Source organism: Ovis canadensis, chromosome 1, assembly GCF_042477335.2.
Source record: "Ovis canadensis isolate MfBH-ARS-UI-01 breed Bighorn chromosome 1, ARS-UI_OviCan_v2, whole genome shotgun sequence".
Lineage (NCBI taxonomy): Eukaryota > Metazoa > Chordata > Mammalia > Artiodactyla > Bovidae > Ovis > Ovis canadensis.
Window position 1 is genome coordinate 85,034,640 of NC_091245.1, and position 16,244 is coordinate 85,050,883.

The window sequence follows — 16,244 nt, forward strand, 5'->3', positions numbered from 1 at the left end:
TGTCCTTTATTGAACCCATCTTTGCATTAAATGTTCCCTTGGTATCTCTAATTTTCTTGAAGAGATCTCTAATCCTTCCCATTCTGTTGTTTTCCTCTGTTTCTTTGCATTGATCACTGAGGAAGGCTTTCTTATCTCTCCTTGCTATTCTTTAGAACTCTGCATTCAGATGCTTACATCTTTCCTTTTCTTCTTTGCTTCTCTTCTTTACACAGCTATTTGTAAAGCCTCCTCAGACAGCCATTTGGCTTTTTTGCATTTCTGTGCCCTGAGCGGTCAGCAAAGGGTTTCACTAGCAAGAAGGTGGCTCATTTGGCAACTCTCAGGCTGCATTGGAGGCAGATTCCACAGAAGCCATATGGGCACATGCAAGAGAAAACGCAGGAAACGATAATGCGTCCCAATTAAGTAACTGTTTTTCACCAAAAGCCCCATGATTATTTGGACCACTGATTTATTAAGCCCCCTAGGATGGGGGTAGAGGGGGATGGTCAGATCACATAGCTTTCATGTGTTTCCTCATGTGATTTAATAAAGATAATCAGACTCATTAGGTATGAACACACAACAACATTCTGTTTCCATAATGGCACAAGTGCCTCCTTTCCAGACAGTAATAATATCCAAGGCCGTCCAGTTTTGGAGGACAGTATTTTTCATTAGAGACGTTTCATTGTTCAGTAAAGACAGGCTTTGCCGCCTATCATTTAAGGTTTGCTGGGTGAATTCAGTGAGGGCTTTGTATGTGTGCTCTAATATCCTCAGGCCAATGAAGGGAACAAAGACAGCAGCCAAGTGACTGCAGCAGTAGAAAACAGAGTGTGCTCATCCGGCCTAGAGGAGAAGGAGGGTGACCATTTTTGTTACTTTTGGGTGGGGAGGGAGTCTCCCCAGTCCCCAGGGAAGACCTGGATAGAGCACAGGGGCCCAACCACCCTGGTGGAAGCCATGTCCAAAGATTTACGCCAGATAGCCACAGTTTTCTTTTGGGCTCTCCAACAAACAGCTGGGTGTCACAACCAGTCAGTGCCAAACAGGTCACTATCCTTCCATGCGACGGCACAACCACACTGTTCTGGTGATATCCACCCCAAATTCCTAGTACAACAGTGTTGGTTCTGTCGAGAGCGATTCATCTGTTCCCAGCATGGGGATGTGGATGTCCAAAAGTCAATAACCCAGCGTGAGCCACAGGAAACTAGCCTAAACCTGAGTGTTAGTCACCCCTGACGCTAGTGGTGCTATTTTTCGGACCCTTCGGGTCAGCAGTTTGATGGGTTGCCTGTGTAGTTTGACTGACAGAAAAATAATACCCATGCCCAGAGTTGTTGATATTCATGCCACAGGCCAGGTCTCTGGATCACGTATTGGTAATGCCAGATGAATTAAGAGTACTAGTCCTAGCTTGTTCTACCTTATGTATTGCTTTATAACTTTCCAGTTCTCTCCCCAGAATGGCACTGCCGCCACGGTAATCCTAATTAGCTAGAAAGGGGCCCCTTCCCACAATACACAACAGTTGGATTGATTCCTTTGTTGGGCATACGAGTGGGCTCACTGTATAAAAGTATTTCCATTTTTTTTTGTTCACCCTGTGACCAGAGAAGCAGCAGACACCTAAGGGCAAAAGACAGATGTTTAAGAGAAACCTTGATGGGAAAGTCTTTCCCTTTTAAGTATTACACATGTGACCTGATCCTTAATGTGACTGCAGCTTTAAGAATTTGACCTGGTTGCACATACCATACATGTTGGCCAGGGGAGGCAGCACTGTCAGGCATGTGGAGATGTGCTGAAGGTGGGATGTTCTAGATCAGGACCCTCCTTTTTCCCCATCTTTCAATGGTGCATATTCTATTCCAGGTATAGCATGTTTCAGTAGGTTCAGCTTACAGTGGGACAACGGGATCTCAGTGCCCAACCCATACCTTTATAAATCACAAACACATCTAATTTAAACGGTACCCCGGCTTGGGAGATGCCTAGAACTTTTCTCCATTTCGTTAGTATTTTTCATTTGTCAAAGGTGATTTATCGCTCTGATCCCCAGTCCCACATATGCCCTTTATTTACCAGGCAGTGTGAGGGATGGAGGCATCAAAACAGTAGGGAGTAAAAGTCTTCCCAAAACCCCACATCCACAAAGGCTTTCACTGCATGCTCTTACAGATTGGATAGGCTTGCATCTTGTCAATCATAGTTTGTGGGACAATGCAGATTTTACTTGATCATATGACTACCAAAAACTTTATGGTATACACAAAAATAAACTCAAAATGGATTAAAGATCTAAATGTAAGACCAGAAACTATAAAACTCCTAGAGGAGAACACAGGCAAAACACTCTCCGACATAAATCACAGCAGGATCCTCTATGATCCACCTCCCAGAATACTGGAAATAAAAGCAAAAATAAACAAAGGGGTCTAATTAAAATTAAAAGCTTCTGCACAACAAAAGAAACTATAAGCAAGGTGAACAGACAGCCTTCTGAATGGGAGAAAATAATAGCAAATGAAGCAACTGACAAACAACTAATCTCAAAAATATACAAGCAACTTATGCAGCTCAAGTCCAGAAAAATAAACGACCCAATCAAAAAATGGGCCAAAGAACTAAATAGACATTTCTCCAAAGAAGACATACGGATGGCTAACAAACACATGAAAAGATGCTCAACATCACTCATTATCAGAGAAATGCAAATCAAGACCACAGTGAGGTACCATTTTACACCAGTCAGAATGGCAGCAATCCAAAAGGCTACAAGCAATAAATGCTGGAGAGGGTGTGGAGAAAAGGGAACCCTCTTACACTGTTGGTGGGAACGCAAACTAGTACAGCCACTATGGAGAACAGTGTGGAGATTCCTTAAAAAATTGCAAATAGAACTGCCTTATGACCCAGCAATCCCACTGCTGGGCATACACACTGAGGAAACCAGAATTGAAAGAGACATGTATACCCCAATGTTCATCACAGCACTGTTTATAATAGCCAGGACATGGAAGCAACCTAGATGTCCATCAGCAGATGAATGGATAAGAAAGCTGTGGTACATATACACAATGGAGTATTACTCAGCCATTAAAAAGAATTCATTTGAATCAGTTCTAATGAGGTGGATGAAACTGGAGCCTATTATACAGAGTGAAGTAAGCCAGAAAGAAAAACACCAATACAGTATACTAACACACATCTATGGAATTTAGAAAGATGGTAATGATGACCTTGTATGCGAGACAGCAAAAGAGACACAGATGTATAGAACGGACTTTTAGACTCTGTGGGAGAGGGAGAGGGTGGGATGATTTGGGAGAATGGCATTGAAATATGTCTATGTTCAATACAGGATACAGGATGCTTGGGGCTGGTGCACGAGGATGATCCAGAGAGATGATATGGGGTGGGAGGTGGGAGAGGGGTTCAGGATTGGGAACTCATGTACACCCGTGGCTGATTCATGTCGATGTATGGCAAAACCAATACAATATTGTAAAGCAAAACAAAGTAAAAATAAAAATTTAAAAAAAAATACGTTATGGTAGTGCCTGTGCCTTTAGTTTTTGAGAGTTCATCACCTAGCCTCTAGGTTGAGCACTTCTGTCTTTGCAAATGGCAAGATCTCCAGCGTCTTATCCTGTTCTCCCATCTTGTCTGCCAGCCTTACAGCTAGCAGAGCAATGGACATCCACACATCATTCTCTGATAGCAGCCTTCTCGCTGCTTTCTGACTTGGGCGTCAGCCTCTAGTCAGGCATTGGTGGCCAGCAACCAGCCCACAGTAGAGGCCAGCCCCCTGCACAGCCATGTGTTTTCCTTCTTTGCTGTGTCTGCGCATCCTGTACACACATGAAGTCCGTAATCATCTAACTAACATATGGGCCACCCCTTCCCACACAGAGGTCAGTGGCCAACTCCAGACTTCCCCGGCTGATGTCTCTTTCTCAAGGCTCACTTCTTTGGTCTCCCAATTGGCTCACCAGTTGTTAGTTGATCAAATTTAGGGGCTACCTGAAGAAAATCTGAAACTAGCCTCCTACACAGAGAGCAAGGATAGACCAAAGAATCAGGAAGATCAATCCGAATTGGTAGGTGACAGGTTTAATAAGCAAGGGAACTTGCATACAAGACTTTTCTTGGGTGGCAGAAAGCTGAGTGGATCTCCATACCTGTTTGCCACTCTTATTTAAACTTTATATAAAGGCTTTAATGGGGTTCAGTCATATACACATACAGATGGTCTCAACCGCACCTTTTCTCAAAACTATATATCCTGGATATTGCTCTGGCAGAGTACATCATGAGAAGTGCTGGGCTGGATGAAGTACAAGCTGGATTCAAGATTGCCGGGAGAAATATCAATTGCCTCAGATATGCAGATGACACTACCCTTATGACAGAAAGTGAAGAACTAAAGAGCCTCCTGATGAAAGTGAAAGAGGAGAGTGAAAACGTTGGCTTAAAGCTCAACATTCAGAAAACTAAGATCATGGCATCCAGTCCTATCACTTTATGGCAAATAGATAGGGAAACAGAGGAAACAGAGGAAACAGTGGCTGGCTTTATATTTCTGGGCTCCAAAATCACTGCAGATGGTGATTGCAGCCATGAAATTAAAAGATGCTTACTCCTTGGAAGGAAAGTTATGACCAACCTAGACAGCATATTAAAAAGCAGAGACATTACTACGCCAACAAAGGTCTGTCTAGTCAAGGCTATGGTTTTTCCAGTGGTCATGTATGGAGGTGAAAGTTGGACTGTGAAGAAAGCTGAGCACCAAAGAATTGATGCTTTTGAACTGTGGTGTAGGAGAAGACTTGAGAATCCCTTGGACTGCAAGGTGATCCAACCAGTCCATTCTAAAGGAGATCAGTCCTGGGTGTTCACTGGAAGGACGACTGATTTTGAAGCTGAAACTCCAATACTTTGGCCACCTCATGCGAAGAATTGACTCATTGGAAAAGACTCTGATGCTGGGAGGGATTGGGGGCAGGAGGAGAAGGGGACGACAGAGGATGAGATGGCTGGATGGCATCACCGACTCAATGGACACGAGTTTAGGTAGACTCCAGGAGTTGGTGATGGACAGGGAGGCCTGGTGTGCTGCTGTCCATGGGGTCGCACAGAGTTGGACACGACTGAGCGACTGAACTGACTGACTGATGGGATAGAATGGGCAGAGCATACATTCCAAGGCAGGAGAGAGTGCAGGGAGCCTCTGATTGCCCAGGTCCAGCAACAGGCAGGAAAATCCTTTGAGTGACCTCCTCCAACAATTGTGAACTCCTTAAGGTGGAAAACGAGACTGCTTCCTCCTCTTTTTCTTAAAACCCAGCATGGTGCTAAATATGTAGAGGGAGCTCAACAATATTAAGTGAATAAACGAATATTCTTTTCCTTTAAAAATTTCACTTTATTTTTTTCTCACTTTATTGAAGTATAGTTGACTTTTATTAAACCAACTAAGGTTTTCATATATATAGTCAGTCTAGTACAGCATCACTAACAATTCCCACACCACAACTCTTCTGAGTGAAACACAGGCAGTGATTAAATAAAAACATGATGTCTAATTTTCACTTTTCCTTTGATATATAGAAAAAGAAAAGCTGAAAAAAAAAAAAGCTGCAGAACAGAGATGGAAGAAATGAAAAGCTTGGGTCTTTCCTTGATGCAAAGTCATCCATAGATACAGTATGATCCATAATGACTTTGAGGAAGCTGAAAACTGAATGCTGTACAGCAATATAAGAGGAGGAAGTACTGTTTCATGCAATGACATGGATTAATTTCAAAACACATAGAGGCAGCAAAGGAATCTACACCAATGATGAGTCAGCTAGCCTTTTTTTGCTTATTTTCTGATCTCTAAAGGGGTTAGCCACCTCATGCGAAGAGTTGACTCATTGGAAAAGACTCTGATGCTGGGAGGGATTGGGGGCAGGAGGAGAAGGGGACAACAGAGGATGAGATGGCTGGATGGCATCAGTGACTCAATGAACGTGAGTGAGTCTGAGTGAACTCAGAATTGGTGATGGACAGGGAGGCCTGGTGTGCTATGATTCATGGGGTGCAAAGAGTCAGACACGACTGAGCGACTGAACTGAACTGAACTGAAAGGGGTTAATTATAATACCTACCAGAGAGGTTTTATGAAACTCCAGTTGTCTCTGGGGTATAGAAAGCACAAAATAAATGTTAATTGTCATCAAAATAATTAATATTATGACTATGTGTATGGTGTTCCACTAGACTGTAGGAAGATAAAGGAAATTGGTTCCTGCCTAAAAGAAATTTACAATCCTATAGAAAAGATAAATAAGTGATTGAAATAACTACTATGTGCCTTGGTTTACTAATGTCCACCTCATGGATTTTGAGAATCAGAGATTATTCCCTAAAGTATAAACTCCATAAAAGCAGGGATTTTTGTCTGTATTGTTTACCCTTATACTTTTTGATATAGAATGTCAGCTGTTCAGCACCTATTTGCTGAATGAATGAATTAATGATGCATATAAAACATTTAAACAATGCTTCATACATGGCAAACACACAAACTTTAGCTATTATTAAGGCACTTAATATATAATATGATAATAAAATAAATAAATTATATAAAGTATAAAATATTGAGTCAAAATAACCATACAAAAATATGAAATTACTTATAGGAATGATTATTTCTGTCTCAGAGGACTCATGCGACAACAGAAACCTAGTTAAACAAATTGTGTATTCATACAATGGAATACTACAAAATAAAGCAAGGAAAGTGAAAAATACTGCTACACATAGTCACATGGGTGACTCTCACAACCATAATGGTGAGCAAAAGAAATTAGACACAAGGGAACACATACCACATGATTTAGGTGTATATGAGATTCAAAAAGCCAGGTCACTGAGTATTTTACGGTATTATCAGGATACTTACCTTTGGGAAGGAGAAAAAGTACAGGATTAGAGGGACACAGGTACAGTTATGACACTGGTAATGTTTTATATCTTGATCTTGGTGGCACTATGCTTTATATCTTGATCTTGAATAATAATGATTGTTCATTCTGTATGTATATTTATGTTATTAATAGACAGCTTTGTTTTTGCTGTAGTAGCAAGAACACCAATATCCCAGTGGCTTGTAACAATGAAAGTTTTATGTTTCTTGCTTCCATTATATGAGAGCTACAGTCTACTGGGTTCATTTAGGCTCAGCTCAGCTTGGCTTCTTTCCAGGAATCTTCTCTTCCTGGACTCACACTAAAAATGTAGCCACTATACATGATTTTTTTTTTTCACATGGCTGGGTTCAGAAAGTCAAGGGTGACTAAGGCAAAGTTTGTTGTATTAAAATCTTTGGCTTAGATATGGTGAACAGCTTGTTCAAAACTTTGTTTCTGATCTATTTGATCAGTCACCTCCCCATGCCTTGAGTAGCTAGTCGTGTGTACTCAGTCACAGCCAATTCTTCATGACCCCATGGATTGTAGCCTGCCAGGATCCTCTGTCCATGGAATTTTCCAGGAAAGAATACTGGAGTGTGTTGCCATTTCCTACCCCAGGGGATCTTCCTGGCCCAGGAATCAAACCTGCGGCTCTTGCAGCTCCTGCATTGGCAGGAGGATTCTTTACCACTGCCATGAGCGACACCCATAGTTCTCTGAGCCATAGACTAATTTTGAGATAGTTTGCAGTATTTAGCAACTTTCAGTGGGAATACACATTGGTCTCTATGCTGAGCTGTTTTCTCCAGCAGAAAGCATTATTTAACAGATGTAATTGAAATCTCAAATCAGTTCATTTTGAATTTATCAAAAGGGACATCATCCTGGCGAGGTGGGAGGTAGGGAAGTTGTTTGGAATAGGCCCCTCCCTGAGATAAGAAAGCTTTTTCTACTGGCCTTGGAGAAGCTGTGTGTTGTGAGAAAACCTGGGAAATGACCCTGTGGCAAGGAGCTCCCAGCAGCCTCTAAGGGCCAAAATACCCTCCCTCTGGAAGTCGGGAAAAGAGGGAAACCTCAGTCCTACAGTTGCAAGGAACAGCAACTTCATGCTTGAGGAGAGAATCTCAAGATCCAGAAACAAATGTAGCCAGATGGACACCGTGATTGCCGCCTTGCAGAGGTCCCAGTGAGGCATGCCTGAACTTCTGACCCACAGACACCATGAGATTAAAAAATGTTTGTAGTTTTAAGTTGCTAAATTTGTAGTAATTTGTTTTACCACAGCAGAAAGAATAATAGATCTTTCATCCCATAATCTCTGCATGGCCTGCAAGTCTGCAGGCTGTCTAGGGCAGGAGTTCTCAAATTTCTGCATCATACACATTCATGCATTTATCCATTCATTCATTTGTTCAGCAGACATTCTGGACATCTACTCTACACTAAGTATTTAGAAACAAGGGACACATTAGTAAACAAAAAGACAAAACCCCTTGCCCCTAAAAAGCGTATGTCTTGTGTTAATGTCATCTGTTCTTCTTTTTTTTTTTTTACTTAGGTAAATTATTATACCACTTTTAACTCTCAACTTTCTTTCTTCTGTTGTTTATCTTTGGCTCTGATGTGATGTCCTCCCAGAAATACTTATTTTTAAATTCTTTTCCTCTTTAATTTGAATGTCTGTTGTTTAAAAATATATTTTTAAAAATCCTAGTATAAGAATTGAAGGTTTCTTTAGGACTTCAAGGATTAATTAATTATAATTCTCAAAGTGCATGTTGGGGAAGGGTAGAGGCACAATGACACAAAAATGTTATCAATCTCTCTTTGATATGAATATTCATTAAATGATGTAGTTCTTGCCATGTTTCAGTTACTTGGAAGCTGCCAGCATAAAAAGAGGCACTTCTGTCAAAAACAAAAAAATCCTTTATAGCAAATGAACACAAAAGGTGGTGATTTTTGTATTTAAATAAATTGGAACATCAAAAATAGAAAGCCCAGGTATATGTAACTCTCATAATGTGTATAGTATCTTTTAGATCCACAGAGTATTGGCCCATGATTAAACCTAATACTAAAACAGATGAACAGCAAATTCATAGTTCCCTGACTATAATATTATGAGTAGTTCTAATTCTTTTGAAAATTGTGTGTATTGGATTGTTTAGGTAGTGACAACAGGGATATTATGAACTTAATCCATAACTAGCAATTCAATTTAAATTTATTGAGCCCTCTTAGTGTATTAAATATGGCATTTTAACAATTTTAAGTGTAAACATTGGTTATGACAATTTAACAATTTCTGCTATAAATCAGGCAACTTTATTGAAAATCGTTTCCATGACAGTCTTCATTGAAGACTATTAAATACTCTATGTCAGGCTCTGTTCTAGTGCTAGGAACTATTGATACAATAGTGGGGAAAAAAACTCCAAGTCTCCTGGAGTTTATATTTTACAGAAAACAAACAGAAAAATTACATACATTCAGGTGGAAATTCAGCTAATAATAAAAGAGACAAAGGAAATAAACCATATCTTGGGTTAGAAAATATTGAGTTGTTTTTTTTGAATAGGGTTTCCTTTTTTCAAGACTTTTTGATGTGATCCATTTTTAAAGTCTTTACTGACTATTGAATTTGTAACAATATTGTTTCTGTCGTCTGTTTTAGTATTTTGACCCCAAGGCATGAGGGATCTTGGCTCCCCAACCAGGGATCAAACCCACAACGCCTGCCTTGGAAGGTGAAATCTTAACCACTAGACCACCAGGGAAGTCCCAGAAAATAGTATTTAAGAGAGCCAGGGAAGGACTTTCTTTGGCAATAATATTTAAGCTGAAACCTGACAGATGAAAAGGAGCCACTAAAGTGAAGTGCTAAGAAGAAAAACAATGTCCCAGCCTCTGCAAGAGCATAAGTGAAGACTTACAACAGGAAAAAGGTAGAAGACCAGGCTATCTCAAGCCCAAGGAGGAGTTGGGATGAGTAGTTGAGATAAGATGGGAAGTTACTTGAAGTTACTGGATTGTTTCAGTGGCTGAAAGAAGTTACTAGAGAATGACATAGTCCAATTGAGATTTTGAACAACTAATTCTTGTAGCTCTGTGGAGAATGGATTAGACAGAGGCAAGACTGGAAATTGAGAGATTTCTTAGGAGACTGATTTCCACATAAACAAAGGTGGAAAATTAGACTAGGGTGTAGGCAGTGGAGAAGAAAAGATGCACTCATACACTTCGGAGGTAAAACCAACAAAACTTATGTTCAGATGTTTCCTTAAAAAGATTGCAAGTAAGTAAATTGAAAATAAGGTAGTGAGTGAATGCATTTAAAAGAGGAAGATTTTGAGGACAGAAGGAATGAGAGATGTATACACTAAGTAATAGCCTAGAAGTAATATATTAAAGTGGCCACATTTATAACTTTAATGACATGTCCTGTTCTGGGCCTCTATTTTCTTCAAAAGATATCAAGCTGGGCAGAGAGGAAATGCTCTGAAGATTTTTAGCCTTAAATGGTTCAGCCCAGACCACTGAAAAAAGATAATTTACCCAATGAAACTAATGAAGCAAAATCTAACTAACATCATTTTACTGAGAAATAGTTCTCACTCTGGCTGCACAAATTCCCTGCGTAGCTTTTAAAACTATATGCGCAGGCTCCACTGGAATGCTTCTGATTTAATTAGTTTGAGGTGAGACACAGGTATTTTTTAAAAGCTCCGCAGAGGATTCTGATGAGCAGCCAGAGTTGAGCCCTGAGTTAGAAGTACAGCTAAGGGGACTGCCCTGGTGGTCCAGTGGTTAAGAATCTTCCTGCTAATGCAGGGGACCTGGGGTCAATTCCTCGTCCTGGAAGATCCAGCGAGGCAAGCAACTAAGCCATTGCACCTCAACTACTGAAGTCCCCACGCTCTAGAGCCTTTGCTCTGAGACAAGAGAAGCCATCACAAAGAGAAGCCTTGGCACCACAACTAGAGAGTAGCCCAACAAAGATCCAGCCCAGCCAAAAATAAATGAAAAAATTGTAATAAAGAAGTACAGCTGAGGATGTCAGGTCAATAAACTTATTTCATTCAATGACAGATTAATAGAGAATGGGCTGAAGGAACCTTCCCCCAGATAAGGAATACAGGCCCATTGTTAAAAAGAAACAGTTTGAGACTACAAGAAAATAAAAGTCAATTTTCTTCGTGTTATTTTTTTTTTAAGCTAGGAGAAAATTTTTTTCTCACCTTACTTGTGAAGAACACAGACACCCATATAGACATCACAAGTATTTTTAAATGCATTTATTTCTACTATGAACATCTCAGAGGGAAGAGGTTAACAGCTGATAGTTGACTAAAAGGAACATAGAAGAGGAAAAAAGGATTACCAATCTAGCCCAGACATGGAAACAGGCAGGAAAAAGTGAGTTGAAGCAGAGAAATGATCACAGGTGATGAAGGATTCAGTTACCTATGGAAGGAAAAAAATCAGCTACCAGAATACACCTAGCAACAGTTGCTTTTCAACTATTCCTCGGACTGGAAGTTTCCAAGATTTAAGCCTTGAATGAGTCACAGAATTACCAGGCAGAACTAAGAGCCAAATAACTAATCTCCTAAAATAGAGAACAGAAACTTAATTTTCAACTGCCTTGAAGATTCTTTGTTGCTGGAAGGTACATGGGTAATTGAAGGCAAGAGTACTTACACAGCTTGCCCTAATCATTCCGTTCATTTGTGGTCTCACTGGAATCCAGACCAGGGTTTTACACTGTTGGGTTTTTACTTTGTTTCATTTACACTTTTGCATTCTGCTGCTAAGTCGCTTCAGTCGTGTCTGACTCTGTGCGACCCCATAGACAGTAGCCTACCAGGCTCCCCAGTCCCTGGGATTCTCCAGGCAAGAATACTGGAGTGGGTTGCCATTTCCTTCTCCAATGCATGAAAGTGAAAATTGAAAGTGAAGTCGCTCAGTTGTGTCCAACTCCTAGCGACCCCATGGACTGCAGCCTACCAGGCTTCTCCGTCCATGGGATTTTCCAGGCAAGAGTACTGGAGTGGGGTGACGTTGCCTTCTCCCTTTTGCATTCTACCTCCCCTGAAAACGGAGAAGAAAAACACGTAGTGCAATTTCCAAATCTCCACTTTTGGAGAGCTTTAAGAGTTGCAACTGTCCAGATGAGGCAGTAGGGTGTGCACGGTGCCGCCCAGAAAATTCTATATAATAAAAAATCTGGGAGTTGGACAAAACAAAACATGGATTTTCAGTTTTAAGTGGGCGTGTCCATGTCACGAAGGGCGTGAAAGCAAAAGAGACTGAACAATCTAAGGGAAGGAGAAGGAACGTAGAGAACCATGGAATGTGAGTGCAGGGGATGGAAAAGGGATTCCAAGACACCAAAGGAGCAAGAAAAAGAGCAGAGTACAGATCATTGGTATCTGGCTGACATTCGCCCGGCGACCTGCCAAAACCGGGAGGCACGAGCGCGCACTACAACTACCATAAGGCCCCGCTTCCTGGAGCCCGAGGCGCGGCGCGCAACGCACGCCGGGAGTCGGCCCAAGCCGCCAAGATGTCGCAGCCCAAGAGAAGAAAGCTTGAGTCGGGGGGCGGCGGCGAAGGAGGGGAGGGAACTGAAGAGGAAGATGGCGGAGAGTTGGAGGTGGCTGTGCCGCGACCCCGGAGGACTAGGCGGGAGCGGGACCAGCTGTACTACCAGTGCTACTCGGACGTATCGGTCCACGAGGAGATGATTGCCGACCGCGTCCGCACCGATGCCTACCGCCTGGGCATCCTGCGGAACTGGGCAGCGCTGAGAGGCAAGACCGTGCTGGACGTGGGCGCGGGCACCGGCATCCTCAGCATCTTCTGTGCCCAGGCAGGGGCCCGGCGCGTGTACGCGGTGGAGGCCAGCGACATCTGGCAACAGGCCCGGGAAGTGGTGCGGCTCAACGGGCTGGAGGACCGGGTGCACGTCCTGCCGGGACCGGTGGAGACGGTGGAGTTGCCGGAGCAGGTGGATGCCATCGTGAGCGAGTGGATGGGCTGCGGACTTCTGCACGAGTCCATGCTGAGCTCTGTGCTCCACGCGCGGACCAAGTGGCTGAAGGAGGGCGGTCTTCTCCTGCCGGCTTCCGCCGAGCTCTTCGTGGCGCCCATCAGCGACCAGATGCTGGAGTTGCGCCTAAGCTTCTGGAGCCAGATGAAGCAACTCTACGGCGTGGACATGAGCTGCCTGGAGAGCTTCGCCACGCGCTGCCTCATGGGCCACTCAGAAATCGTGGTGCAAGGCCTCTCCGGCGAGGATGTGCTGGCCCGGCCGCAGTGCTTTGCTCGGCTGGAGCTGGCCCGCGCCGGCCTGGAGCAGGAGCTGGAGGCCGGGGTGGGCGGTCGCTTCCGCTTCAGCTGCTATGGCTCGGCTCCCTTGCACGGCTTTGCCATCTGGTTCCAGGTGACCTTCCCCGGAGGGGACTCGGAGAAACCCGTGGTGCTCTCCACCTCGCCTTTTCACCCCGTCACGCACTGGAAGCAGGCTCTCCTCTACCTGAACGAGCCGGTGCAAGTGGAGCAAGACACGGATGTTTCCGGAGAGATCACGCTGCTGCCCTCCCAGGACCACCACCGTCACCTGCGGGTGCTGCTGCGCTACAAAGTGGGCGACCAGGAGGAAAAGACCAAAGACTTTGCCATGGAGGACTGAGCGTGGTCTTCTCTCCCAGCTACCTCCCAAGGAAGCCAGGCACGGAAGAGGCGGAGGGTTGGTCGGCGGAGTAAAGGAGATTTCACGTGCAAGTAGGGAGCGTTATCTTCCGTCTCCCTTTACCCCAGGGCTCCTGGGGAGGGAGAGTGACTTCAGTCTCGCTTCGTGGAGATTCTTCTGGCGATATTTATTAAAAAGTGTTTTCGATCCCCTGCCACGACCGAAACAGCGTGTTTATTAAGGGCCCGTTAAACCTCAAAAGCACGTGGTACCAAGCACTCCTTTTTCTATTTCTTTTGTTTCTTGTAAATTAAAGGGGGAAAAGGGTATGAAATTATCAGTTTGTGAAGGTTCCATTCACTTCCCTGACACCTCACACCCTAAGTCTAAAGCCAGGGAAAGGGGAAAAGGGTTTATAGTTAGACTCCATGTATTTCCAATAAAACGGGATATCACTCCAGAGCCATATTCTCTCATTTTCTGAATTCCCTCTCTTCCCAGGTGCCTCTAGACTACAGTATTTTGTCCTCTTTTTTTTTTTTTTAATAAGTTTTACTACTGATAACGTGGGGGAGGTGAATGAGGGTAAAGTTTAAATAACACCTACTTCCTTAAGATGCTAAAGTTGATGACACCTTACTCCATTAAGTGAAATAAACTTCATACGTACTAGTACAGCGTACCTAAGAAATCTAGAAGGGTACGTGTTGGAGAAAAAGACCTGAAATACAGTAAAGTAGTATGGACTTTTTGTCTTTACTGTTAAGATTTAACCAAGAAAATTTCATGTAAGTTCCATAGTAAAAATTTTGTGTGCTTTATAACAAACTGATAGAGGCGATTTCTTCTGAACTTGGTCCAAGGGTTTATTTATCACCTTGGGTAAATTATTTAAGTAAGGAAAATATTTTCCCAGCTCGAGAATTAAAATCCCTCATTCAGGGGGATCATGTGATTTGGCCTACTAACATCAAGTGAAAATGTTTTTGTTAGTGTTTTGTTTGTTTTCTTTTTATTTAGGTCAGCTAAATGTGAAAGTTGTGAATTTAGGAAAATCATTTGTAATGTGAGTTATGTTATCAAATTTATTTTACCCATGTTTCCCTCCTCATCTCTGGCAAATAAAGCACTGGCATTCTCTATTTTTATAGATGAAGTAAGAAGTCTTGTGTACTGTCTGAGTTATAACTCTTGCCTTTTTAGTATTGTTCTTAAAAATGGTGTTATAACCCCTACAGAGCATAGCTTAAGGATAATCAACTATGCTTAATGTATGGTTTCTTTACACTAGTAGCTTTAGTATGCTAATAGAAAGCAGGTGTGAAAATCTGATCTGAAGCAGCTCTGTTGCAACAGTTTTTTCTTCTTTATTCATCACTTATTAATATACTTAAATATAACTAATTTGCTAAAATTTGGTATCAACACATGAGATCTGCCATTAGTAAGGGAACTATACATGTACAAAATCATCAGCTTTACAAGATCCTTGACTTGCAATACATTTATAGTTGTCACCATTGTTGGTATTAGGATAGTTAGCTTATGCAAATGGTACAGTCATAGCAATTTAGGCCTGGTTTAAACTAGAGTTACAAATTGGTTCCTTATGTTAGAGTCAACTATATTTTATGTTGAACATTTATTAGCATTTTAGTGTACAGTTTTGAGTGAATTCCAGTGTTTATTTTAACTTCGTACCACAATCTGTTTGTTGTATGAGTACTTGAAAGCATTCTTCCAAATTCCATTTTTTAATATATGTCTTATACAAGTATTATAGAGTTCTCATTACCAGTATAAGCACACAAAGGGACACTAGTTAAAACTTTGGTTAACTATAGAAGTAAAGGTAAGTATTTTATAATTAGAATTAAAAATTCTTTTTGTAACTGTTTCCCCCAAGTAAGATGGATTATCATAAAAATACAGCTATACAGCTAAAGCAGTTAATTAAGAGGCAACAGTGTAGTGGTGAAAAGTCATGGACTATGGAGCCAGACATCTCATGCTGCAGTCTAGGCTCCACCACTCTTAGCTGTGTGACTGTGGGCAAAATACTTGACATCTGTTTTTTCTCCACTGCTGTCGTGCAAATGGGGCAACAATCACACTTGCCCCATAGAAATGTGAAGATACAGTGAGTTAATACACGTAAGCACGTAGTACCTGGTACATAATAAATCCTTGCTGTTGTAATTATAGAAAAGTAATATGCAAACCTGGAGCACTCAGACACACAGAAAATGTACCACAGAATAAATGAGTCAACGCTTTGATTTTTTTACAGGTGTTTGAAAGTATGAGCATGGCTGTATATGATAAGCAATGTGACACTGGACACCACTTGATCCAAAGGAAGCCCAGACCCTGGAAGTGATGATACTTCGGGAAGGATGAGATTGTGAGATGCACCAACATTCAGGCACTGTCCAAACTCTGTATGAGCTGGTACTGAATCCTTAGGGTCATTTGGGCAACAGGAAGGAACTACCAACCCTAAGGAGAGAAAAACAAGATTAAGTTTTACCTGCTCCCCTCAAATAGCTTACATTTATTTAGCACGGTGAAACTTTCCAGCTATTTCCATTAACTCA

The 16,244-nt window shown here is 42.1% G+C and overlaps 1 protein-coding gene across 1 annotated transcript; it reads left to right on the forward strand.

The window, feature by feature from the left end:
• Window positions 1-8,495: 8,495 nt before the first annotated feature.
• PRMT6 (protein arginine methyltransferase 6) lies at window positions 8,496-14,807 on the forward strand. Its single transcript, XM_069573645.1, has one exon. It carries the CDS (start codon window positions 12,520-12,522, stop codon window positions 13,645-13,647), a length of 1,128 nt encoding a protein of 375 aa, XP_069429746.1. The 5' UTR covers window positions 8,496-12,519; the 3' UTR covers window positions 13,648-14,807.
• Window positions 14,808-16,244: the final 1,437 nt, after the last annotated feature.